The sequence below is a fragment of the Anomaloglossus baeobatrachus genome, chromosome 8, assembly GCF_048569485.1.
Source record: "Anomaloglossus baeobatrachus isolate aAnoBae1 chromosome 8, aAnoBae1.hap1, whole genome shotgun sequence".
Lineage (NCBI taxonomy): Eukaryota > Metazoa > Chordata > Amphibia > Anura > Aromobatidae > Anomaloglossus > Anomaloglossus baeobatrachus.
Genome location: NC_134360.1, coordinates 179,156,062 through 179,183,843, shown reverse-complemented (window position 1 = coordinate 179,183,843; position 27,782 = coordinate 179,156,062). Strand labels below are relative to the sequence as shown.

The window sequence follows — 27,782 nt, the reverse complement described above, 5'->3', positions numbered from 1 at the left end:
TTTTGTTGAATGTGCCGCACAAACGATTAACCCCCGTCACACGTACTTACCCATCCATACGACCTCAATGTGGGCGGCGAACGTCCACTTCCTGGAGTGGGAGGGACGTTCGGCGTCACATCGACGTCACGCGGCAACCGGCCAATAGAAGCGGAGGGGCGTATCTGAGCGGGACGTAAACATCCTGCCCACCTCCTTCCTTCCGCATTACCGGCCGGGAGCAGCAGGATGCAGGTAAGATCTGTTCATCCTTCCCAGGGTGTCACACACTGCGATGTGTGCTACCACGGGTACGATAAACAATCTGACATTCAATTCATGAGGAATGACCGACGTGCGTGCGATGAACATTTTACCGTTCAATCGCAATCGCACGTAGCTGTTACACACTGCAATGTACCTTACGATGCCGGATGTGCGTCACTTACGACGTGACCCCGCCGACACATCATAAGATACATTGCAGAGTGTAAAGCGGGCTTTAGACTTTCCAGGATTCAGGATAGGCATACAGATTTTGGTGCATATTTATCAAAAAATGCACCATGTGCACGTAGCCTTCATCTGTGCACCCAAGATGAGCTTGTGATGCTGCAACTCTTCACTGCAAAAAATGAGGCGTCTTACAGTTCCCGCAAAGTGGATGGGATTTATAGAAATCTCCTGCCCACTGAACTTCTTCTCAGCATGTTTGAAGTCTACAATATGTCAATTTCTCTTGTGGGTATGCTGATTTCTCTGTGCAGATTTTCCTCATAGGCTAGAAACACACTTATGCGTGTAAAATCGGTCCGAGTTGCATCATAAAAAGTCGGATGATTTCAGTTCACTTTATGATCAGTGCGCAATGCAACAGCAATGCGATCCTGGGATTTTTCTCATGATTGGAGTACGTGTGCAATGCGTGTTTGATACATATGGGATCCGTTTTTACTATGTCATCTGCCATTCAGCTCTATTACATGGCCGCTGACAGCAGACACAGACAGAGCCGCACGATTAGAATAAAGTCAGATGAACTTCACCCGACTTCATTGTCATCCTGCGGCTCTGTCTGTGTGACATGGCCCCTGATTTTCAGTCACTGGTGAAGGTCTCACCGGTGACCACAAATCCCCTGAGTGACCACAGTGAGCCGCGCGATCAGCGGTGCCGTCACTGAGGTTACCCGTGGCCACAGCAAAAGTCCTCCCGCTGAGATCTGTGGCCGCGGGCAACCTGAGTGACGTCATCGTTGATAGCGCGACTCACTTCAGTCACTGCGGGGAGCTCACAGAGAGCGGTCGTGGTCTGTGACTGCTCTCTGTCAGCTTCCGATGTAGCAGAGCTGACAGCATTGAGGGACCTCTATGGATTATGTCGGACATGGAAGGGTATTTGGGGACCTTAATAAAATGGTGAAAGAGGGTTGGTTTTTTTTGTTACTTATTTCAAATAAAGGATTTTTTGGTGTATGTCTTCATTTTCTTAAACTTACAGGTTAATCATGGAAGGTATCTCGGAGAGACGTCTGCCATGATTAATCTAGGACTTAGTGGCAGCTATGGGCTGCTGCCATTAACTCCTTATTACCTTGATTGCCACCACACCAGGGCAATTCGGGATGGCCGGGTACAGTCCCAGGACTGTCGCATCTAATGGATGCGGCTATTCCGGGCGGCTGCTGGCTGATATTGTTAGGGTGGTTGGCTCCCCATAATGTGGGTCTCCCCATCATGACAATACTAGCCTTCAGCCGTGTGGCCTTACCCTGGCTGGTATTAAAATTGGGGGGAACCGTATGCCGTTTTTTTTAATTACTTATTTATTTTTTTTACTGCATGATATAGACCCACCCACCGGCAGCTGTGATTGGTTGCAGTGAGACAGCTGTCACTCATCGTGGGGGCGTGTCTGACTGCAACCAATCATAGGCGCCGGTGGGCGGGTAAAGCAGGGAATACGAGATTGAATAATGAGCGGCCGGCTTTTTCAAAAGAGGAGAAGCCGCCGGAGCAGTGTGAATGCCGTGCAGCGCCGCTCCCGTGATCGGTGAGTATGAGAGGGGAGGGGGAGAGGGATAGACCGACATGGACAGAGAGAGAGAGAGAAACCGACAGAGAGACAGACCGACCGACAGAGAGAGAATAGAGACCGAGAGGTAGAGACCGACTGACAGAGATAGAGATTGACCGATATTGTAAGACCTCACTTATTTCCAGTGTTTTGTGAAACATGCAATAAACGTATTTAGAAAAACGAATGTCACTAGGATGGTGTGTGCGCCGTCCAAGTGACATCCGTTTATTTACCCACTCCCATAGAGTTGCATTGGAGAGACTCACGCGAGAAACTCTCCAAAGCGCAGCATGCTGCGATTTTTTTTCTCAGTCCGTTTTGGACTGAGAAAAAAAATAGCCGATCAGAGCTGCCTCATTGATTAACATGTGTCCAAGTGCAATGCGAGAATTTCTCGCATTGCACTCGTGCAAGTTAATCGCAAGTGTGACTCCAGCCTTACAAAATGGCACATCACCTTCCCTGTCAGCTAACCCCTCCCAGGGTGGGCTACTTCTTTGGACCCTGCAGTCTCTTGTTGGGCAGAACCCTCTTAGAAAACATCCTACATTAACATTCCTATACATTACAGTCCTACATATCATACGGCTACGCATTATACCATCCACACTACATATCACAGGGACATATTATATTTCACACTACACAATATTTACAAGACACTATTCACATTACAATACAAGACAATGATTTGATTGGTGTCTTCTGGGGTAGGAAAACAATAGACATTGTCCACCACTCTTACAAATACCGCTGTAAAAAAAACAACTGATCAATTACTCAACGTCTGCACATTATAGTAATAGAAATGGACACAGGTAAGGATGCAGTCAGACCTTGAAATGTTGATGGGGTGAAAATAGAGTATTTACTTTGCTGGAGTGCACTTATAGAGTACTGAGCAGCCCCCCAGATCACATAGTATGGATGTTTCCAATAGGCTATAAGCCGCCATGGGGCACTACACGCACCTATGTGACTGGCACCTTATATAAGTCTTAGGGCCGTTTCACACATCCGGCTTTTCAGATTCGGCGCACTACAGTAGAGTGTGATACAGTACAATGGCAGCGCGACAAGCTCTGGTCACATGTTGTCATGTGACCGGAGCATGTGACCCGGAAGTTGCCGTGCTGCCATTGTACTGTATCAGGCCTCTTTCACAAAGCCGTGAAAAACCACGCACGTTTTTCACGGACGTGTCAAAGGTGCGTTTTGCCCTCCGTGAGCCGTGTTTATGGCACACGTGTGTTCTCCGTGATAACGGAAACTTTCTGCTCACCTGTCCCTGGCTTCGCTTTCTGTGGTGCTGATCTTCGGTCTCCGATCCTGCCGACTCCCCGCTGCTGCTGCTTCCGGCCGCAGTGAAGTGAACATGCAATGAGCATAATGAGCGGCGGTCGGAAGCAAGTGACAGCAGCGGCAGAGACAGGAGGGCTTGAGAAGGTGAGTAAAGTTTTTTTTTTCTCTCAAACATGTGTGTTTTCTCCGGCGCGTGTCACATGGAACACCTCCGTGTGGACCGTTTGCGTTCCATGTGACACCCGTGATGCCGAAGAAAAACGGACATGTTGACGTGTGGAGCACACGGACACACGTATGCTCCACACGTACACACGGTCCATGGCAGAACACGCACGTGAGCGCAGACCCATTGATTTTAACGGGTCTACGTATGCCCGTGTCTCCGGTACGTGAGGAAACGGGCCAAACACGTACCGGAGACATGGATGTGTGAAAGAGGCCTCACACTGTACTGGAGTGCGCCGGATCCGGCAATCAGGCGAAAAGCCGGATGTGTATAACGGCCCTGAGCAATCACCCTCTAATGAATCCTTGGTAAGTAGTTGCTCATCATTATGTTACACCTGTGCTGTAAGGTGGAGGCCGTATATCACTGGGGCCTGTCTCACTTGTGCACTATTGGTATTGTAACTGCACACTGGTAAGGATGGGGTGGGGGTGCCCCTTAATTTCCACCTTTCTCTGATAATTTTGAGATCCTTTTAAGTAAATTGCTTGTAGCTATGTAGCACTAGACTGGCAATATTTTTAATTATTATATAAGCAATTACATAATTTATTCAATCTCCTTAAAAAAATGCATTCCTTCAACAGACTGGTGTGAACTTATTTATTGCTCTCCTTTTTTATTTTACTAGTTAATGCAAGGAATTAATAACTATTTCATACTTTTTGTGGTGTGTGGGGGTTTTTTTTTTATTTTTAATTTACTTCATAAGAAAGTAGACTATGGCCAGAAAAATATTTCATTTTTATGCAACAAAGAGCTCAGAAGGAAAGAAAAACAAAAGCACCCAATGTAAATGAGACTTCAGAATTTTTCTGCAAAAGGTGGCGTTTTTCTAGTCCAAATATAAGCACATGGGGGGGGAAAATGCATCCTATAGGCTTCATATGAACCTTCTTTTTTTTTTTTTTTTTTTTTTTTTTTAAATTTACCAAACAATACAGAAAAGTCTAATGGCCTTCTCTATGATTTAGGGGCATACATATCATGCTGCCCAATTGTGCAGTGGTTTTAATCCCCCCCCACTGTGAATTCCTCTACACGCGCACAGTATGATAGCCCTCCAAATATTGATAGCTTTCCATATAGTATAATTGGCTCCAATTGGTCCTTCATATATTAATGGATTACTATGGGGTATGGACTATGGGGAAGGGGGGGGGGCATAGTCCTCGAAACAGTATTTCATACCCCATAGTAATCCATATAAAATAATGCACCCAATAGTCTTCCATAAAGTAAAATGCACCCCCATAGTCCTCCATATAGTATAATACACACCCTAAAGTCTACCATATAATATATTACACTCCTTATAGTCCTGCATATAGTAGAATGCAGACCCCAGTGTCCTCCATTTATATTAATGTACAACCCATAGTCCTCCATATATTAGAATGCACGCCTTAGTCTTCCATAAAGTATTCTGGCCATTTGCCACCAATGTATTCACAAACTCAAAAATAAATAAATACCACCTCCCTCTTTCACTCCACTGCTCCCTTCTCCTTGGCAAGCATTCTATATCTCAGCGCAGTGGGCATGATGTTGTGATGTGAAATAAAATCTCAAATGCAGAAGGAGGGAGTGCAGTGCTCCTACTTTCATATTTTCTTTCAATGGACATCATGACAGGCACAGGGGTCTTCAGCAGACCCCTTGCCATCATGACCTGCGATTATGTCATGGGTGCACCCCCTGCTGGCACACTTAACATTTTAACAGCTGTGTATGCGTTTTTGATCTACCCGTAGCTGTTAGGGGCATATGATGGCTGATTAAATCAGCCGTCATGTGCAGGGAAAGATGCAGGCTTGGGGTGGGAGCCCACATCAATGTCGGGGAGCTCGCATACCATGTACCAGTAGGGGGTTCATATGCCAGGTAAACGTTGTCAAGACCTCAATCAGGGGATTCCCTACATGCGGTGCTTGCCAACTGGTTTGTTCACAATATTCCAGCACCATAATGTATCTTTAATCATTAGTAAATGTAATATGTGGTTGTATGAAATTATTATTTTTTTTTTTTTTGTTTTTCCAGCACTTTTGTAAGTCGCCTTAAATATGAAGGTTGCCATAATTGGAGCAGGAGTAAGCGGCTTGGCAGCCATTAAGTGCTGTCTGGATGAAGGGTTGGAACCCACCTGTTTTGAAAGGAGCGATGATATTGGCGGGCTGTGGAGGTTCACTGTAAGTAGTTATGGGCTTTTATTTTTCACAATGTTGTTTCCTATTCATATCACATTTTATTAGGAAACAGGCATGTTTAGATTACTATCTATAAGGCCATGTTCATACGGTGAGTCTTTGAGGTTTCTACCTCCATATTTGTAACCAGGACTAGGTATGAAGTGGTGGTCGTGTTTCTCTTATAGTTTTCCTCGGATTATTCCACTTCTGGTTTTGCCTTACAAATGGGTTAAAAAAAAAAATCACCATATACTCAGTGTGCACGTGGTCTTATAGTACTTATCAGTTTTTGTGAAGTGGTGTGTGTGTGTTTTTTTTTTTTGTTTTTTTTTTTTATACTGTGGCACTCATTACAGTAATGAACGTTACCCATGTTCTCTGGACAGCACTGTGGTATGGGATCATGTTGCAGGACTAGTGCTAATAATTATTACTGCCAATAAGCTGGCTTGTCAATATAATATGGGCTAACTCCTGTTATTAATTAGATTTGCCTAATTATATAATGTAGCAAAATATATATGTTGTCGTCGTTTCTGATTTTTCTCTTTAGGCTGGACTCACAAGAGCGTATGGCATCCGATGAGAGAGCATCGGATGCGATATGCTAATGTCCCCCGGCTCAGGCTCTGCTGCGAGCGTGAGCCGGGTGTCATGCGACTGTAACCCGATCTTGCGATCGGGTCACAGCTGTGAAGCTGAGTGCAGGCGCTGCGGAGGAGAGGGAGGGGTTAATCCTCCCATCTCCTCCACTGTCAGCATGTGCGTAGATCGCACTGCACTGGGATAACATCCGAGTGCAGTCCGATGTATCTCTCGCATCCATTCACTTGAATGGGTGCGAGAGATACGGCGGTAGCAGCAAAACGCAGCATGCTGCCGCTTTTCTCGCATCCAGAATCTGGATGCGAGAAAAGCTGACCAACAGCTCAACCTCATTGCCTAACATTGGTCAGAGTGCAATGCGAGAATTTCTCGCATTGCACTCGTCCGATTTTCACGCTCGTGTGAGCGTACCCTTATAGGTATATTTTCGAGTAAAATGTAAATTTGTTTGTTTTTTTTTTTTGTTTTTTTTGTTTTTTTTTATTATTCTGTAAACTACTCACAACATGTCTCCGAATTTCCAAGCAATATACTTACTATTTTTATTTTCTGAAAATTGGAAATGGTCAGATAAAAACAATGCGTTGCTTTCAGACCTCAAAGAAAACAAGTTCATAATCGTTTAGAAACAATACTGATGTTTTAACTCGGGAAGAGTTCAGAAATCCATATTTTGTGGAATAACCATGATTGTTAATCACAGCTTTCATGCTTCTTGGCTGCTTTTCACCAGTCTTTCACACTGCTTTTGGGTGACCTTATGCCACTCCTGGTGCAAAAAATGTAAGCAGTTCTTTGTTTCATGGCTTGTGACTATCCATCTTCCTCTTGATTACATTCCAGAGGTTTTCAATGTGGTTCAAGTCTGGAGATTGGGCTGGCCATCACAGGGTTTTGATGTGGTGGGCCTTCATCCACACATTGACCTAACTGTGTGGCATGGCGCATTGTCTTGCAGGAAAAAACAGTCCTCAGAGTTGAGGAACATTGCCTCAGCAGAAGGAAGCAAGTGTTTTTTTTCCAGGATAACCTTGTATGGGGGCTTGAGTCATATGTCCTTCACATAGATGTTTGTTGCGTTTTCTTTACCTGATTTTCAGCTTTGCCCAACACCTGGTCATCTAATGGTTAGCTGGAGACCTAGAGAGGTGTACAAGCCAGTGTTTAGCACCCACTATGAAATTTGGTGGAGGATGTGATGAGCTGGGGATGCTTTAGCAAAGCTGGAATTGGGCAGGTTAATCTTTGTGAAGGACGTATGAAACAAGCTGCATACAAGGTTATCCTGGAAAAATGGGTTGGGCTTTTTTAATTTTTTTTTTTTTTTTTTTTTCTTGAGAAAAAACTGACCCTCTGAAAGAATCCCACACCCTTGGTAAAAACTGCGGTAAAACCACACCTGCGGATCTGTGTATTTTCCTCAAGTTGGTCCCCACAGTTTTTACCATTATGGCAGAAACTGCAGGTACGTGTGGAAAAGTGACACTCTTTAATTCCGCAGCAGAAAATCCACAGGCATAAAATTGTGCGAACAGCCTTTTTTTTTTTTTTTTTTTTTTTTTTTTTTTTTTTTTTTTTTTACCCATAGGGTTTGCTGGGGAATGACTGCAGCAGTGTTAGACACATTTTCTGCAGCAATTCCGTGGCAAAATCAGTGGTAAATCCGCAGCGTGCGCACAGGGCCTAACCCAAATGGGATTTTATTGTCTTTTCAAGAGAACAGCATTTGTGGATGTCTAGCACATTCAAGACGACCTCTTCAGAAAATTGATGTGGTTTCAGTTAAGGCTATGAAAATTTCCTTACATGAATTATCCTTATTTTTCTTATTTTTTTTTTTTTTTTTTTATTAGAACAACATTGAGGATGGCAGAGCCAGCATTTATCAATCTGTTGTCAGCAACACTAGCAAAGAACTTATGTGTTACAGTGACTTCCCGTATCCAGAAGACTTCCCAAATTTTCTCCATAATTCCAAGTTGTTGGAATACCAAAGGAAATATGCAGAACACTTTAATCTCCTGAAATATGTTGAATTTAAGGTAAAAAAAAAAGTTTTAATGTCCCACCCACACATCCTTACTAATTAGCAAAATTTCTACAATTTTGCTATGGTTCCTGTCTGTTTTTTGCACTCTTGTTTGCAAACAATTGCCTAATAGAATACGTTTGTGTCTATTAGCAACTAAGGTAACTCATTTTTCTGACTTGTGCTCACTGTATAACTGAAGCGGTCTTCGAAGGTTCAATTAACCCCTTCATGACCGGGCCATTTTTCATTTGTCTTTTGCTTCCAAGAGCCATAATGTTTTTTTGTTTTTTTTTTTTCCCTTGTAATCCTGCAATCTTGACATATGAGGGAAATCCTTTCCAAGTGCAGAAGAATTGCAAGAAAGTGCGATTGCATAAGTCTTTTGGGTATTTTATTCAGTATTCACTATATGCTAAAACTGATGTGTTGGTATGATGCCTCAAGTCGGTATGAGTTTGTAGATAGCAGAAATGAATAGGTTTACTTTTATCTAAGGGTTAAAATTCTGAAGTTTGTCCAAAAAAAGTGGCACACTATTTTCCATGACCCGTAGCATTATCATTTTTTTTTTGGGATCTGGGACTCAGTGACTGCTTATTTGTGTCTTCAGCTGACTAAGGTGGATTATATTTATCATCGGTCATTTAGGACAACATTGGATGAATCAGAGTTTCCTCAATGAACTTCTGGAGTGAGTTTGCTGCGCTGAAAGTAAAGGGGACTAATAATGCACACCCCACTTTTCAGTTTATTTTGTTTAAAATAAACACCAGCCAGAGAAAACACTGCTAGCAGCCAGCTATTTTCTGTGTTGAGACTCCTAAGAGGCTCCACGGACTTTTTTTTTTTTTTTTTTTTTTTTTTTCTCTGGCTGGTCTCCCCGAGATCAGTGGATTGTTTTGTCTTGCTGGTCCACTAGGCATTGCTCCCACCTGGCCAGAATCCTACTCCACACTGAGGGGCAATACCCCGAAACAGCTCTCTGTGGATGGATACCTGGCCTTGGTATTTCCCTTGTCATATCTTTAAACTTGTCAAAGAGTTGGCTATTGACTAAAAGGGTCACTTAATATGGTGGTTTCCTAAAAAAAAAAAAGCCACTCCTTGGCTAGGTCCTTCCTGGAGGGATATCTGGCTAGTTTCTGTGCCTAACAGAGGCTCCATGGACTTTTTTGATTTGAGTCGTAATATAGTCATATAGAAAGTTATTTGCTCGTTGTTGTAACCATGGATACCTAAGCTGTAATGCCCTGCACATGAGGTAATAGACATGGCTAAATTAGAACTATACTACATGTCTAAATGGATGTATTATTTACTATTCTTCCTACTACATATTGGGATAGGGTCTTTAGAGATGGATCAATATATATATATATAGTATTCTAAAAGGGTTATTCCCAATATCATGTGGACATTGAAAGATAACCTTAGCTACTATCCCTTTTTGTCCTTCTAAAGACTCTTGTCATCAGTGTGAAAAAATGTAATGACTTTGAAAGCAGTGGCCAATGGTATGTCACCACCGAAAAGGATGGGAAGCAGGAAACTACTATTTTTGATGCAGTCATGGTTTGTTCTGGCCACCATACTGATCCGTTCTATCCACTGGAATCTTTTCCAGGTAAGAACTCCATAAATGCAATATATTCATTATGAAGTAAAAATTTTGCCATTTCAGCTGATGTACAGTGATAGCTATTACTGTAGTAATCAGTGATAACATTAAAATCCAATGGAATCCTCGGATATATTATGTTAATCATTGTACAAAGTAGCCTATAATCTATAGCTGAGAGGAGATATACAGTAGCTCAACTGTTCACCAATTTGCTAATTATTCCAAATAGACAAAATTCTTATTTTTACCTCTGTTTCTACTAAATAAATGTAGTAATTACAATGTGCATTAGAAATCCCACCTTAGTTTTATTCAACAGTACTATAAGTGTGTGTGTGTGTGTAATAAATAAAAATTTTATATATATATATATATATATATATATATATATATATATATATATATATATATATATATATATATATATATATATATATATATATATATATATATATATATATATATATAAAAATATAATATAATATAATATAATATATAATTTCTTTTTTGTTTTTAAAGCTGTAGTACCTGGCATTGCCCGGGATAGTAACTTTCTCTCTCGCTTCTTAGGCTGGAGTCACACTTGCGTGTTACTCCTGCAAGTATTGGATTGCACTGCCCGGACCGGCCACGGCTCTCCTGACAAGAGCAGGTCAGCATCATAGAAATACAGTCATGGCCAAAAGTTTTGATAATGCTACAAATATTAATTTTTACAAAGTCTACTGCTTAAGTTTTTCTAATGGCAATTTGCATATACTCCAGAATGTCAAAGAGTGATCAGCTTAACAGCAATTACTTGCAAAGTCAATATTGGCTAAGAAAATGAACTTTAACCCCCAAAATGCTTTCAACATCATTCCTGCCTTAAAAGGAGCAGCTAAGGCCGGTTTCACACATCCGGCGTTTTGCCGGATGTGGCGCTCTCCCGTACAGTTAATACAGTACAATGACAGCGCTGTAACTTCCGGGTCACATGCACCGGTCACATGACAGCATGTGACCGGCGCTTGTTGCGCTGTCATTGTACTGTCTTAACTGTACGGGAGAGCGCCGCATCCGGCAAAACGGCAAAAAGCCGGATGTGTGAAACCGGCCTAACATTGTTTTAGTGATTGTTCCATTAACACAGGTGTGGGTGTTTGAGGACAGGGCTGGTGATCAATCAGTCATGATTAAGGAAGAATTACACCACTGGACAATTTAAAAGGAGGCTGGTGCTTGGTATCATTGTTTCTCTTCAGTTAACCATGGTTATCTCTAAAGAAACGCGTGCAGCCATCATTGCTCTGCACAAAAATGGCCTAACAGGGAAGAGTATCGCAGATACAAAGATTGCACCTCAGTCAACAATCTATCGCATCATCAAGAACTTCAAGGAGAGAGCTTCCATTGTTGCCAAAAAGGCTCCTGGGTGCCCAAGAAGGACCAGCAAACGCCAGGACCGTATCTTAAAACTGTTTCAGCTGCGGGATTGGACTACCAGCAGTGCCGAGCTAGCGCAGCAATGGCAGCAGGCTGGTGTGAGTGCTTCTGCACGCACTGTGAGGCGGAGACTGCTTGAGCAAGGCCTGGTTTCAAGGAGGGCAGCAAAGAGGCTACTTCTCTCCAGAAAAAATATCACGGACCGACTGATATTCTGCAAAAGGTACAGGGAGTGGACTGCTGAGGACTGGGGTAAAGTCATTTTCTCAGATGAATCCCCTTTTCGATTGTTTGGGACATCTAGAAAACAGCTTATTAGAAGAGGTGAGCGCTACCACCAGTCTTGTCTCATGCCAACTGTTAAGCATCCTGAAACGATTCATGTGTGGGGTTGCTTCTCAGCCAAGGGAATTAGCTCACTCAGTCTTGCCTAAAAACACAGCCATGAATAAAGAATGGTACCAGAATGTTCTCCAAGAGCAACTTCTCCCAACTGTCCAAGAGCAGTTTGGCACCCAACAATGCCTTTTCCAGCATGATGGAGCACCTTGCCATAAAGCAAAGGTGATCACTAAATGGCTCATGGAACAAAACATAGAGATTTTGGGTCCATGGCCTGGAAACTCCCCAGATCTTAATCCCATTGAGAACTTGTGGGCAATCATCAAGAGACGGGTGGACAAACAAAAACCAACAAATTCTGGGAAATTGCAAGCATTGCTTATGCAAGAATGGACAGCCATCAGTCAGGATTTGATTCAGAAGTTGATTGAGAGCATGCCAGGGAGAATTGCAGAGGTCCTGAAGAAGGGTCAACACTGCAAATATTGATTTGCTGCATTAACTCATTCTAACTGTCAATATAACCTTTTGGTACTCATAATGATTGCAATTATATTTTTGTATGTGATGTAAACATCAGACAAACACAATTAAAAACCAGAGGGCAACAGATCATGTGAAAATATTACTTTGGTGTCATTCTCAAAACTTTTGGCCATGACTGTACATATAGCGGAGCTGCTCCTGGCAGAAAAGAAGCCAGGCCATGCGATCCAATGCGTGTGACTCGTGCAAGTAAGTGTGACTCCAGCCTTATACTAAGAGTGGTTGCTATAGGAATGAAGGACAATCAGAGCTTCTATTCATGACCTGTAGTACCCAGCTCCATTGACTTTAATGGAAGCAGGTTATTTGGAGAGTAACTAAAGCGTGGGGTTACATTTTCCCATCAAAATAGTCTATGAAGTTTCCTAAATCACATGGGGTGTCTGTGCAAAATTTTGTGACTGTAAATGTGGTGGTGCAGATTCCTTTAACGGACATACACAGATTCACACATGCATATGCAAGATAGAGATAGATAATTTTTAGCTTTGGCTCACTCAGCTGTTGATTGAGGTAGGTAAACTGTTTCTATTTCAATAACTCAAACAAACCTAAAGTCTCTTCTGGCATTAAAAAAACAAGGATAACTCAATCCATATACAGCTGCGAGTGGGCCCCAGGAACTTTTTTTTTTTTTTTTTTTTTTTTTTTCTTCTCTCCAGTATGAACAGAGCTGTAAAGGTCTGCTCACCACCATACACAAACGGAGGGAATCCAAGGACCTTTGTTTATCTGCTAGACTGAACAGTTGTCCCACCCAACTCTAGCTATTCAGAAACCCGACCCTTTATGGTCAAATAACCCTCCAAGGCTATGTGCCCACGCTGCGGAAAATGCGCGGATTTTGCCGCGGATTTCTCACGGAAAAGCCGCGGATTTCCCGAAAATCTGCAGCAGCGGCACTTCCCAGCCATTTCTATGGCTTTTTGGAAATGCTGTGCCCATGCTGCGGATTTTTCCGTGGCGGATTTGGTGCAGATTTTGATCCGGAAAAATCTGCAACATGTCAATTATTCTTGCGGATTTTGATCCAGATTTTGGCTTCAGAATTGGTGGGGAAAAAATCCGCACCTTTTGAAAAGGTGCGGATTTTGCGGGAAAGCCGCGGATTTTGATGCAGAAAAATCCGCAGCAACATTCTCCCGTGGACACAGCCTAACATCTAATGTTTGCACATCTTCCAGGTTCACATTACTGAGACAACCTCAGTGAAACATCTCTCCTACAGGATTTCCCCTTTGACCATCTTACAAAATATAGATAGACAGACTGACTGTGGTTTGTTCTTACATTTTTTTTTTTTTTTTTTTCCCTTAGGCATTAAACAGTTTAGAGGACAATATTTCCATAGTCGAGAGTACAAGAATTCGGATGAATACAAAGGCAAACGAGTTGTTATTGTTGGAATGGGGAATTCTGCAGCTGATCTTGCTGCCGAGCTCAGTCATACTGCTTCCAAGGTAAGGAAAACAAATTCTAGTTAATTATATTAATATGCCAGCAAAAAGCAGTCTCTTGAAGTCTAATGTGAAATTAACTGTACATTAGGTCTAGCAAGACTTTAAGGGAGGAATTGCTGGGATATTGTACATTTTGTTGCTTTAGTATTGCCTTAATGTTCACTTTTTTTTTTTTAAATTAGCTTCTATTTAGTCTCCAATTAAAATTAAATCTGAAATATAAAGGCAATATTAAAATTGCAACATCGCAAAGGAAAGCATGGAATTATGGGAGTTGTATGATGAATATAAATGCTAATGATTTGCAAATTTTGTTTCCATATGTTTAATTTGCATAACATTAATTCATACAGTAATGAGCAGGAGGGTCACACGCTTAGCTGCTATCAATGAGATTATTACTGGGGGGGGGGGGGTCGGGGGGATTCTGACATCGAGATTGTACTTGGGCAAGTCATCAAGGTCAGCTGCCTTTGCCATTTCCGATTTTTAATGTTTGCCAATATGTGATGGGAGTCAAGTCTGGAGATGCTGAAGGTCATGGTAGGATGTTTCGACTGTGTAAGTGTGCCGCCCCTGTGCCAGCAGCCGGCGCTGCTCGGATCCAGTCCTTCAGGGGTGGTGGCTCGAGGGTCTCAGGACCCGGGGGTCTAGCGGACACGCCGAATATATGGGGGGGGGGGGGGCGCGGAGGGACGGGACATATGTACGGGCTGGGCCGTATTAAGTTTGTGACGCCACCCACGGTGTGTGGTGAGGTGGGACACCACCGCTGCTGTTACGGGGCACCCAGGGGAGATGTTGTGCAGCAAGTTGTTAACCCTCCGTGGGCAGTGATGGTGGCCCCAGGACCCGGTTGGTGCGTACAGGGGATGGTGACCGCAGGGGGTGTTGGTGTACTTATGACTCGCCCACCCCAGGGCTATGGGACACCCGGTGCCGGGCTGGACTAGTCCGGTGGTAGTCAGTGGTGGCTGGGCCCGGCTCCGTGGCCCTGGTGGGTGTCAGTAGAATATGTGGCTTGCTTGTTAATGGTTGTGTTCGTGACGCCACCTGTGGTATGCGGCTAATAAGCCGCCGCTGCTGTGTGAGGCCTCCGGGATGATATTATGGCAGCTATGATGGTACTGCTCCCCACAGGTGGAGCAATGCCCGGGGCACAGTTGGTGCTGTGTGACTAACACGGTGCAGGGCCGACAGGCGAGGAAAGAACCAGGCACAAACAACAGTCTCTTTACCTTTTCCTCTTTTACTCTGGGAACAGTCCAGTCCTGGGAGACCGTTACAGGTGGTGATGGGGATCCGGTCGGCCTGGAAGTACTTGGGGTGATCTTTCTGGCCAGCTGAGTATGAGGCCTACTCCTGTACCTTTCTTGGTGATGATAGGACCCTGCTTCTCTGAATCCAGCAATGGCCCTCTTCGCTGCTGGGACCAATAGCACGTCCCTTCCCTCTGTAGGTGGCTGCGCAGGCCCACTCCCTGGTGCTTCTCCGCTGGGGTCCACACCGGGCCCTGATGCTGCAGCTGTACCTTGGATGTGTCTGGGCCAGGGGCTTGCAGCTCCCCTGCCCTTCGGATTCGGCTACCAGGGACGGATTTTATACCCTGGCAACCACAGACTCCGATGTCCGAGTCTCTCTGCTGCCTCTCAGCTACTCCTGCTTCTCTGGGCCAAACTGCTCCAGCTCTAGGCCCCAGATTCACAGGACAGCTCACTCTGTGTCTGTTCACTTCTGCTGCTCCCTACAGACTAACTAACTCCTCCCCCAGGTCAGGCTTAAGGAAGCTCCCTGAAACTTCAGGTTCAGAGCTCCCCCTACTGGCCTGAGGGAGAAACTGCGGTGGATGTTAACTTACTGGCCAGTAGATTTCCCCATTACCTCCAGGCTCAGCATTAACCCTCAGGAGGGCAATGCCGTTGTGGCGACCAGGTCCTAGGGCGCCACACTCCCCCTTAGTTAAATTCAGTACTCCCGGACTGTAGAAACAAAACATAACATGTCATACATTTCATCCCAATATGGGAGGCACATTCTCTTTAACGTTACAATCTTAAACATTTCTATAAGAGTCCAGTGTGGCTCCCTGCCGGGTGTCCATTACACTGCTCCATGGGGGACCCGCCGCGATCAAACCCCCAACGTAGGCTCTGGGCGTGCGTCAGAGCATTGATGGCCCCACTCTATGCACGCCGGACGGGTTTTTCTTCAGGGGTGTTTGAGCACACTGGTGCTAACTATGAACAATTTAGGTGTTGGCCACCCATAGTCCAGTGGCCCAATTGTCCATTTTCGCAATCAAAGAAAAAGAAAACATTTTGTGCACAACATGACAGACATTTTGCATAACTATTTACACTCTAATAAGTACTCTTTACTTTATACAGTAGACTCCCTATACCTTAGAGGGGGTTGTCCCCGAGTGCTGCGCTGGGACCTACGTAGCTCTGGTGTTTGCCCCTGACTACGTGGTGCGTCTTCTATCTCAGCACTACAGGTGGGCCTAACCCCCATAGGTAAGCGTGATGGTTGCCTTTGTGATCTAAGAGTCGCCAAGGGTATGACAGGTTCACCACTGACAGGGGGTTGATCCTCCTGTTCCACTGCTGGCGTGTCATCTCGTGCTGGAGCGGACGATTCTTTAGGTGGATCCGGAACCTTTTCCGTTTCTGGCTCGACCAACTGCGGAAACGTCAAAACTGGTACCACTATGGCATTGTTTATTCGGGTCCAAGTTTTGGGGAACTTTCCAAGGATGGTTTGAATCATCTCCCCTTCTTTCTCTTGACTTTGGGGACTTCCTTGTACTCCTTTCATTTCTCTTTGGATTCTGCACCGTTCAGGGCACGCTTTCAGGCGGTCTCGGGAAATTGCTTGATAGGTCTTGCCTTCATCTTTGCTTATGAGGCATACCTTACTATTGTCAAAGTTGGAGGGGATAATGGTGTAGGGCTCGCTTTCCCACTGATCATCCAATTTATGCGCCTTCCGCTTCTTCTTGAGGACTTGTTCTCCAGGTGCTAAGGGAGTTGCTGGGGCTGTTTGATTGTAATGCTGTTCTTGTCTCGTTCTTGCTTGAGACAGGCTCCTCTCTACGCACTCCTGGACCTTACGGTACCGCTGCTGCCGTTCTGTATCCCAATCCTCTATTTCTTGAACCGCCTCAGGCGACACAGTCCCCATCTCAAAGTCTACAGGCAACTTGCCTGGTCTGGCTCGCATCAGGTAAGCGGGGCTGCAGTTGGTCGAATTCACTGGGATGTGGTTGTACAGGTCTACCAGATCTGGCAACTTTTCTGGCCATTGGTTCCTTTCCTCCAGCGGTAGGGTCTTCAGCATATCAATAACCACATGGTTCATTTTCTCGCACAGTCCATTGGTTTGGGGGTGGTACGGTGTGGTTCGGATTTTCTTACAACCGTACATGTTACAGAACTCTTGGAACACTTCAGCCTCGAATGCAGGACCCTGATCAGTCAGTACCCTTTCCGGATAGCCGTGAGGTCGGCAAAAGGATGCCTGGAACGCTCTAGCTGCTGTCCTGGCTGTCTGGTCCTTCACAGGCACTACTACCAGGAAACGAGAGTAATGGTCCACAATGGTGAGGGCGTACACATAGCCTGACCGGCTTGGTGTTAACTTCACGTGGTCCAGGGCCACCAACTCCAGAGGCTGCTTTGTGACAATTGGCTGCAAGGGAGACCTTTGGCTGGCATCGTCTTTCCGCCTCAGGTTACACGGGCCACAGTCTCGGCACCACTTCTCGATCATCTTTCTCATGTGCACCCAATAGAACCGATCACGGAGTAGGGCCTCCAACTTCTTCCACCCGAAGTGTCCTGCGTTATCATGATACGCTGCTAGGACCATTGGAGCATCTCTCTGCGGAACCACTATCTGCCAGACAAGTTCATTTGTTCGATAGTTGACATATCTCTTGCAGAGCTTGCCTTGGTAGGTGAACAGTCGTCCCCTCTCCTTCCACAGCTGCTGGGCTTCCTCTGGAGCGTCTGGGCCAAGATGGGTCTCAGCTTGCGCTAGCTTCTCTTTGACCAATCGCACGGCCGGGTCACCGTTCTGTGTTTCTTCCCAATTATGGTGGAGTAAGGGGTTGACCGAGACCCCGTGCTGGCTTGAGCGCTTCACTCCCACAGCATGCTCACACTGGGACACACCTTGGTGATGGAAAGCCGGTAACTCTATCTCTTCGAGTTCATCCATGTCTTCTCCAGACTCGGGCAAGTGAGGCATTCTGGACAGCGCATCAGCATTGTTATTCTTCTTGCCAGCCCGATACTTGATGGTAAAGTCAAAGTTAGACAGCCGGGCCATCCATCGCTGTTCCATCGCACCTAACTTGGCTGTTGCCAGGTGTGTCAACGGATTGTTGTCCGTGAAGATGGTGAACTTGGCCGATGCCAGATAGTGCTTGAAGCGTTCAGTCACTGCCCAAACAATAGCGAGGAACTCCAGCTTGAAGGAACTGTAGTTTTCTGGATTCCTTTCTGTGGGCCGAAGCTTCCTACTGGCGTACGCTATCACCCTCTCTCTGCCTCCCTGTACCTGGGACAGAACTGCTCCCAGTCCCACGTTGCTGGCGTCTGTATACAGTACAAACGGTTGGCTGTAGTCAGGGTAGGCCAGAATTTCTTCTCCCGTGAGAGCCCCTTTCAGCCGGACAAAGGATGTTTCCAGTTGGCTGCTCCATTCAAATGGAGGGCTCTGCTTCTTAGCCTGCTTTGGCTGGCCCACCAGGAGATCTTGAAGGGGCGCTGCTATCTTGGTGAAACCATCAATGAACCTTCGGTAGTAGCCCACCAGTCCAAGGAACTGCCGCACCTCCTTCACTGTGGTGGGTCTTGGCCAGTCCTTGATTACAGTGACTTTCTCCGGATCAGGTGCCACACCTTCTGCGCTGACCACATGACCCAGGTACTGTACCTTTGGCTTCAAGAGGTGACATTTGGACGGCTTGATCTTCAGGCCATATTTCGACAAGGATTCAAACACTTCTGCTAAGTGCTTCAGGTGGTCCTCATAAGTCTTGGAGTAGACTATTACGTCATCCAGGTACAACAGCACGGTTTCAAAGTTGTGGTGGCCCAAGCAGCACTCCATCAACCTTTGGAATGTCCCTGGGGCGTTGCAGAGCCCGAATGGCATACAGTTGAACTCACAGAGGCCCATTGGTGTCGTGAATGCAGTCTTCTCCTTGTCCGCCTCTGCCACGGGAACCTGCCAATACCCACTGGTGAGATCCAAGGTGGAGAAATAGTTAGCTGACTTTAAGGCTGTTAGTGACTCCTCTATTCTGGGCAGTGGATAAGCATCTTTATGTGTAATGCGGTTAATTTGCCTGTAATCTACACACATTCTCATTGTACCATCTTTTTTCTTTACGAGCACTAGTGGAGCTGCCCAGGGGCTACAACTATCTCTGATAACCCCAGCCTCCTTCATTTCCCGTAACATTTCCTTGGCACACTGATACTGTGCGGGGGGTACAGGGCGGTATCTCTCTTTAATGGGATGATGATCACCCGTGGGGATTTGATGTTTAACCCCTTTCACCTGCCCAAAATCTAGGGGGTGTTTGCTGAAGACCCGCTCGTACTCCTGTACCACCCGGTAAACCCCATGCTTTTGGTGCGAGGGGGTGGAGTCGGTGCCTACATGTAATTTTTGGCACCAGTCTTCCGGCTGCCCCTTGGAGCCATTGTCTTCCGCCTGGTCGGACGGGATCAAGGGTTCCACTGCTTTAATGGTATTGTTACTGACAGTGTACAGTTTTGCTACAGTGGCGTACCGGGGCAATTTGGCCTCCTCCTCCCCACAATTCAGGACACGGACGGGCACTCTCCCCTTGCGGACGTCCGCTACCCCTCTGGCTATCAGGACTCCAGGCCTACTGTCTGAATACACTGGTTCTACCAAGGCATGGTAATCCTGACCCTTGAGGCCTATTGCTGCCCGACACCATATCAACATTTCACTTCTTGGGGGTATTACAATGGGGAGGGGGTCACTTACCCTCACACTGCCAATTTCTCCTCCGGCCAGCTCTACTTGCTGCCTCCTCATCAGGGCTCTGATCTCCCTCTGTAGGACACGCTGCTGCCCGGAGCTGGCAGTTTCAGACGCCTGTTGCAACAAAATTATCACTTCGGCAATACAATTTTCTATCACATTTGTACCAAGGGTTAGCAGTGGGTCAGATTCTTTGCGATCTATATCTACAATTATCATCCCCTGACATGGCAATTCCACCCGCCCCACTTTAATGGTTACTTCTTTGTACCCAATTTGAGGTAAGGGCTGACCATTACTGGCCACAATCGTTAAATCATCATCTGGGCCATGGTCAATGTCTGAATCAGCCCAATATCTTTTGTACAGTTTGTGGGGGATGGTTGTTACCTGGGACCCCGTATCCAGGAGGGCATTCAAAGGGATCCCATCCAGCACAATGGGAAGGACCGGGCGTCCTCCCACATACTTGCTGCGGCTGGGGTTTGAGCCGGGCTTCCTCACACCTGGGGGTTGGCTCCTGGCCCCAGGCTCGGCCCGTTTAAAGGACAGCGTCGTGCAATGTGGCCCGCCTGATTGCAGTGGCGGCAGATCGGTTGTCCTGTTGAATCATACCGGTCTGTGTCTCTGCCTCGGGTCGGCGGAATCCTCCTCTGTCGCATCCATGGGACGTCTTCTGGGCTGGAGGCCAACTCTATTTTTGCAGGCGAGGGGGTCATTTGTAGAGACTGCACGGTCTTGGCAAGGGCAGCCACAGTCTTGGTCAGCTCCTGGAACTGCTGTCTGAGCTCTGCAGTGGGATCCTTATCCAGGGACTGCGCCTCAGCCCCTGCAGTGGCTCGTGTTGCAGGCACCACCCCGGGGTACGTGATAGCAAGAGGCCGGAGGGATACTGGGTCATTCGGTGTAGATTCTCTCAGTACCCTGATGGCCTGGTCCTTAAACTTTGCAAAGTCCAGAGCAGGGTTCTGCAGGACCAGGATACGCAGCTGTGTCCTGTGGGCATCTGACAGGAGCCCCTCTATGAACTGCTCAGTTAGGAGTTTGTCTTCTTCACGTACACTCTCTGGGTCCACCTGTTTAACTGCTTTCAGGGCCTCCTGCAAGTTTAAGGCATAGTCCCTTATGCTGTCCGTGGCCCGTTGCTTGCACCCAAAGAATCTCAGAAAAACCACAAAAAACTACATCAAAAAAACACCAAAAAGGAGCCAAGACAAATGATATGTGCACACACAGAATGTGGTGAGCCTTCCTCATAAAGATGGCTGCAGCCGAGGTGCAAGATGCTGATGTCACAGCCACTCAACCTCCACATTAGGGGGGAGGGGCGGCTGCTTAGCATAAGACATGCACACTAATAAGGCTTGCACTGGGAGCCCATCATATAATGAGTGAAATGCACAGTGTCTGAACTGTGACCTATAAATGACGCCAGAAACCCAGGTCAGGCGGGCAAAACAGCACTATATAAGTGCATCTCGCACGGATACACGAGACGCACAGTGTCTGAATAATGGCCTATAAATGACGCACAACACCAGGTCCAGGCGGGTCAGTTAGCACTATGAGTACATAACACATGACAGGCTCACCATTTAACCACCTGAATTCAAAAGGTCCACACACATCCTGCAAAAATTGATAAAATGTGCCATACCTCAAATAGTGAGATATTAGTTTATATTTTGGCCCAAAATATGTAAGCTCGCAATCCGTTCGTCAAGGATTCTCACACTTGCGAGTCCCTACACTGAATTAGTTAGAAAAACCACAAAAAACTACATCAAAAAAACACCAAAAAGGAGCCAAGACAAATGATATGTGCACACACAGAATGTGGTGAGCCTTCCTCATAAAGATGGCTGCAGCCGAGGTGCAAGATGCTGATGTCACAGCCACTCAACCTCCACATTAGGGGGGAGGGGCGGCTGCTTAGCATAAGACATGCACACTAATAAGGCTTGCACTGGGAGCCCATCATATAATGAGTGAAATGCACAGTGTCTGAACTGTGACCTATAAATGACGCCAGAAACCCAGGTCAGGCGGGCAAAACAGCACTATATAAGTGCATCTCGCACGGATACACGAGACGCACAGTGTCTGAATAATGGCCTATAAATGACGCACAACACCAGGTCCAGGCGGGTCAGTTAGCACTATGAGTACATAACACATGACAGGCTCACCATTTAACCACCTGATTGTTGTGGTTTTTCTAACTATTCAGTGTAGGGACTCGCAAGTGTGAGAATCCTTGACGAACGGATTGCGAGCTTACATATTTTGGGCCAAAATATAAACTAATATCTCACTATTTGAGGTATGGCACATTTTATCAATTTTTGCAGGATGTGTGTGGACCTTTTGAATTCAGGTGGTTAAATGGTGAGCCTGTCATGTGTTATGTACTCATAGTGCTAACTGACCCGCCTGGACCTGGTGTTGTGCGTCATTTATAGGCCATTATTCAGACACTGTGCGTCTCGTGTATCCGTGCGAGATGCACTTATATAGTGCTGTTTTGCCCGCCTGACCTGGGTTTCTGGCGTCATTTATAGGTCACAGTTCAGACACTGTGCATTTCACTCATTATATGATGGGCTCCCAGTGCAAGCCTTATTAGTGTGCATGTCTTATGCTAAGCAGCCGCCCCTCCCCCCTAATGTGGAGGTTGAGTGGCTGTGACATCAGCATCTTGCACCTCGGCTGCAGCCATCTTTATGAGGAAGGCTCACCACATTCTGTGTGTGCACATATCATTTGTTTTGGCTCCTTTTTGGTGTTTTTTTGATGTAGTTTTTTGTGGTTTTTCTAACTAATTCAGTGTAGGGACTCGCAAGTGTGAGAATCCTTGACGAACGGATTGCGAGCTTACATATTTTGGGCCAAAATATAAACTAATATCTCACTATTTGAGGTATGGCACATTTTATCAATTTTTGCAGGATGTGTGTGGACCTTTTGAATTCAGGTGGTTAAATGGTGAGCCTGTCATGTGTTATGTACTCATAGTGCTAACTGACCCGCCTGGACCTGGTGTTGTGCGTCATTTATAGGCCATTATTCAGACACTGTGCGTCTCGTGTATCCGTGCGAGATGCACTTATATAGTGCTGTTTTGCCCGCCTGACCTGGGTTTCTGGCGTCATTTATAGGTCACAGTTCAGACACTGTGCATTTCACTCATTATATGATGGGCTCCCAGTGCAAGCCTTATTAGTGTGCATGTCTTATGCTAAGCAGCCGCCCCTCCCCCCTAATGTGGAGGTTGAGTGGCTGTGACATCAGCATCTTGCACCTCGGCTGCAGCCATCTTTATGAGGAAGGCTCACCACATTCTGTGTGTGCACATATCATTTGTCTTGGCTCCTTTTTGGTGTTTTTTTGATGTAGTTTTTTGTGGTTTTTCTAACTAATTCAGTGTAGGGACTCGCAAGTGTGAGAATCCTTGACGAACGGATTGCGAGCTTACATATTTTGGGCCAAAATATAAACTAATATCTCACTATTTGAGGTATGGCACATTTTATCAATTTTTGCAGGATGTGTGTGGACCTTTTGAATTCAGGTGGTTAAATGGTGAGCCTGTCATGTGTTATGTACTCATAGTGCTAACTGACCCGCCTGGACCTGGTGTTGTGCGTCATTTATAGGCCATTATTCAGACACTGTGCGTCTCGTGTATCCGTGCGAGATGCACTTATATAGTGCTGTTTTGCCCGCCTGACCTGGGTTTCTGGCGTCATTTATAGGTCACAGTTCAGACACTGTGCATTTCACTCATTATATGATGGGCTCCCAGTGCAAGCCTTATTAGTGTGCATGTCTTATGCTAAGCAGCCGCCCCTCCCCCCTAATGTGGAGGTTGAGTGGCTGTGACATCAGCATCTTGCACCTCGGCTGCAGCCATCTTTATGAGGAAGGCTCACCACATTCTGTGTGTGCACATATCATTTGTCTTGGCTCCTTTTTGGTGTTTTTTTTTTACCCAAAGAATCTCATCTTTATCTCTGCTGCGGTGCGGGTGTCAAAAGTACTCTTTAGCTTGGCCAGTATCTGGGCTGCTGTCCCTTTATCTGTATCAGGCCAGGACTTCGCTTCACGCTGGGCTGCGCCGGCTAGCTGTCCCATTACTATGCCCACCTTCTGGCTCTCAGTCAGAGGATACACCCGGAACAAGCTGTGCAGGCTTTCTCTGAAGTCACTCAAGGTATGGGACTCCCCGGAGTACTGCGGCAGCCATTCTGCTCCTGGTATGTACGGCATGGTGATCGGCATTACCGGCGCTACAGTGGGGGCTGGGGCGACGGCGACTGGGACTACTTCGGCCGGTGCTGCGGCGCCCTGGGCGATGGCAGCCACCTGCTCTCCCTCGGAGTCGGACATCTTCCTCCCCCTTAGTGAACCTTACCAGGCTCCGTTCACTTTTCAAATTTTCTTCCGGGTCTCGCGGGGTTAACAGCGCTCTGCTCTGATGGCGCGCTCCCTTCGCGCTCTTTGTCAGGCACGCCCCCCTTCTTCCTGCGCTCGGCGAGGCTAATGGCGGCGGTGGTCTGCAGCCAGTACACAATCTTTTAAGCACAATTCCGGCAGGCGCACAGTACCCGGTGGGACCGGGCACGAAATCCTGTTCGTGACGCCAAAAGTTGACTCGCCCACCCCAGGGCTATGGGACACCCGGTGCCGGGCTGGACTAGTCCGGTGGTAGTCAGTGGTGGCTGGGCCCGGCTCCGTGGCCCTGGTGGGTGTCAGTAGAATATGTGGCTTGCTTGTTAATGGTTGTGTTCGTGACGCCACCTGTGGTATGCGGCTAATAAGCCGCCGCTGCTGTGTGAGGCCTCCGGGATGATATTATGGCAGCTATGATGGTACTGCTCCCCACAGGTGGAGCAATGCCCGGGGCACAGTTGGTGCTGTGTGACTAACACGGTGCAGGGCCGACAGGCGAGGAAAGAACCAGGCACAAACAACAGTCTCTTTACCTTTTCCTCTTTTACTCTGGGAACAGTCCAGTCCTGGGAGACCGTTACAGGTGGTGATGGGGATCCGGTCGGCCTGGAAGTACTTGGGGTGATCTTTCTGGCCAGCTGAGTATGAGGCCTACTCCTGTACCTTTCTTGGTGATGATAGGACCCTGCTTCTCTGAATCCAGCAATGGCCCTCTTCGCTGCTGGGACCAATAGCACGTCCCTTCCCTCTGTAGGTGGCTGCGCAGGCCCACTCCCTGGTGCTTCTCCGCTGGGGTCCACACCGGGCCCTGATGCTGCAGCTGTACCTTGGATGTGTCTGGGCCAGGGGCTTGCAGCTCCCCTGCCCTTCGGATTCGGCTACCAGGGACGGATTTTATACCCTGGCAACCACAGACTCCGATGTCCGAGTCTCTCTGCTGCCTCTCAGCTACTCCTGCTTCTCTGGGCCAAACTGCTCCAGCTCTAGGCCCCAGATTCACAGGACAGCTCACTCTGTGTCTGTTCACTTCTGCTGCTCCCTACAGACTAACTAACTCCTCCCCCAGGTCAGGCTTAAGGAAGCTCCCTGAAACTTCAGGTTCAGAGCTCCCCCCTACTGGCCTGAGGGAGAAACTGCGGTGGATGTTAACTTACTGGCCAGTAGATTTCCCCATTTACCTCCAGGCTCAGCATTAACCCTCAGGAGGGCAATGCCGTTGTGGCGACCAGGTCCTAGGGCGCCACACTTACAGTTAGTAAAACACACAAGTATCTGGTAAACCAAGCTGATGGTGGCCAGTGCCGCGGCCGGTTGCGTTCTGGTCCCCCACCTGGCTGGTGGTCTCTATCCTTCTCCTGCACTGCTGTATGTAAGATGGAGTTTCCTAGTGTGAAACTCAGGAGTCCGCTCCCGGCTGGATGTGGCCTAAGGAACCGTGCCCGCAGACGCTGGCCCATGGGATCTATGGGCCCTGGCAGTGATATCTCATCCCTAATCTTGTGGGCTGTTGTCTTCTATGAGGGACTTTGGGTGGGACAGGACCTCTAGTCCTGGCCTCAATCGGTTAATTAACCAGTTCCAGTTGGTTCTGGTCCTGGCTTCAGGGTTAAAGTACCCCCCCCCCCCCATTCCTTTGTGCTATGGTTTCCAGGTCGGTTCCCCGTGTCGGTACTGGCAGGCTACAACCCTGTCCCTGTCCACCTCTGTTCCACAAAGCCGTCTTCCCGTCTCCTGCTGATGGAGACTACCGTCTGCCTCCTAGCCAGTGGCACCAGGGTTCCTACCCTGGTACCGTTCAACTTGGACTTCACTGCTGGAGCTACCCCTAGCTCCAGCCCACACTCCTGTCCAAACTGAACTACAGACTTAACTCGACTGCTCTGACTGTTTTCCCTCCCCGGGCTGTATGGACCCCTTGGTGGGCGTGTTCCAACTGCCTAGTTACGCCCACTGGTGTGTCTATCTTTCCCTAAGGGGGGTGACTAGGGTTTTCTGGTTGGCTGTGTGTTTCTTAGTGAGGGAAGGTGTTATGCCAGGGCCTAACTGTGACTACCTAGTTTTGCCAGGGCGTCACGTAAGCTGCTCACACAAGCGCACGTGTCGCGGGCGGAGGAGGGGACGCCGCGCTCTCCCACTGCTCGGGTCCGGCTACCGCTGCTCGGTGGCTCGAGCGATGGGCCGGATCCCGGGGACTCTAGCGGCGCTCCTCGCCCGTGAGTGAAAGGGGTTTGGTTGTGGGGATTGTTTATTGTCCGTGACGCCACCCACGGTTGTGGTGATTATGTGGACACCACCGCTGCTCTGGCTGGGGATCCCAAGGGTGGTGGTATGGAGCAGCCAGTTGTTGAATTGCCCCTCCGTGGGTAGGGGATTGGTGGTCCCGGGGCCCAGTGATGGGGTTGGGATGGTGGACAGGCGGGTTATAGGCCTGTGGAGGTGCAGGGGCAGCGCTGTGCTGCACAGCACGGAAGTACTCACTCAGCCAGTAAACACGACACAGTTCTCGGTAAACAAACGGCTGGTTGGATGGGTCCCTCGGACGGTTACAGTGCGGATGTTCCCTGCAGTTGACGGTGACGGTCTCTTCCCTGCACCTATGTGTAGTCTGTTGGTAGCGATGGATTCCCACCGGTAACCCGCTCCCCAGCTTGGATATGAGCCGGAGGAGCCCCTCTCTTGCCCGCAGGCGCTGGCCCTGGGAAACTGGTGCCGTGGCGGTGTCTCCCCTTCACGGTCGGACTGTTGCCTTCAATCGGGACTTGGTTGTTGGGAGACAGTCGTTCCCTTAACTGACGGATTTGGCAAATTATGGCGACTCCTAGCCTTGCCGGGATCCGAAAGGCCCCTGCCCTGGTGCTGACTGTTTGTATACCGCTCCGGTACTGCCGGGTCACCACCCGTCCATGGTCCTTTCGGCAACCTCCGAGCAATCTCTCCTGCAGACGGTCACCGCCGTCTGCCAACCTTGCTGTCTCAGTCCGGGGCACACACCCGGACTAACTTCAGGCTTCTTGCTGTCACTTTCTTCACTTTCTACTTTCCTCCTTCTCCTTCACTGTTTACTCCTCACACTTTGAACTCTAACACTCATCTGCCAGGTTTTACCACCTCCAGGGCTGTGAACTCCTCGGTGGGCGGAGCCAACTGCCTGGCCCACCCCCTGGTGTGGACACCAGCCCCTGGAGGAAGGCAACAAGTATTTTAGTTTTGACCTCGGTGTACCTGCAGGGAATGTGGGGTGCATGTGGTGTTATGACCTGTGACCCCTGGCTTGCCCAGGGCATCACACAGGCATAATGTGGCCTCACATTGTTGTGTAGAAAACCAAGGAGAAATAGTCGTACTACTGGTTCCACTTCCAAATCGATCTAACACTATGGTGTTAGAGTACATGGAGTTACTAACAAGAAAAAAAAATGGGTGCACCGTCGACACTTACTTGTGTATATAAGAACGGGTGCTCACCCATGCAGCAAGAGAGCAATGATGT

The 27,782-nt window shown here is 47.4% G+C and overlaps 1 protein-coding gene across 3 annotated transcripts in view; it reads left to right on the top strand.

Annotated features, from left to right (window-relative positions):
* LOC142250140 (dimethylaniline monooxygenase [N-oxide-forming] 2-like) overlaps positions 1–27,782 on the top strand; it is a 62,169-nt gene that overhangs the window by 14,898 nt on the left and 19,489 nt on the right. For all 3 annotated transcript variants that reach the window (XM_075322251.1, XM_075322254.1, XM_075322255.1), the window contains 4 exons: positions 5,633–5,781; positions 8,241–8,429; positions 9,881–10,043; positions 13,671–13,813. In XM_075322251.1, coding sequence (XP_075178366.1) covers positions 5,656–5,781; positions 8,241–8,429; positions 9,881–10,043; positions 13,671–13,813 — 621 coding nt within the window. In that variant the 5' untranslated portion in view covers positions 5,633–5,655. The remainder of the gene's footprint in view (positions 1–5,632; positions 5,782–8,240; positions 8,430–9,880; positions 10,044–13,670; positions 13,814–27,782) is intronic.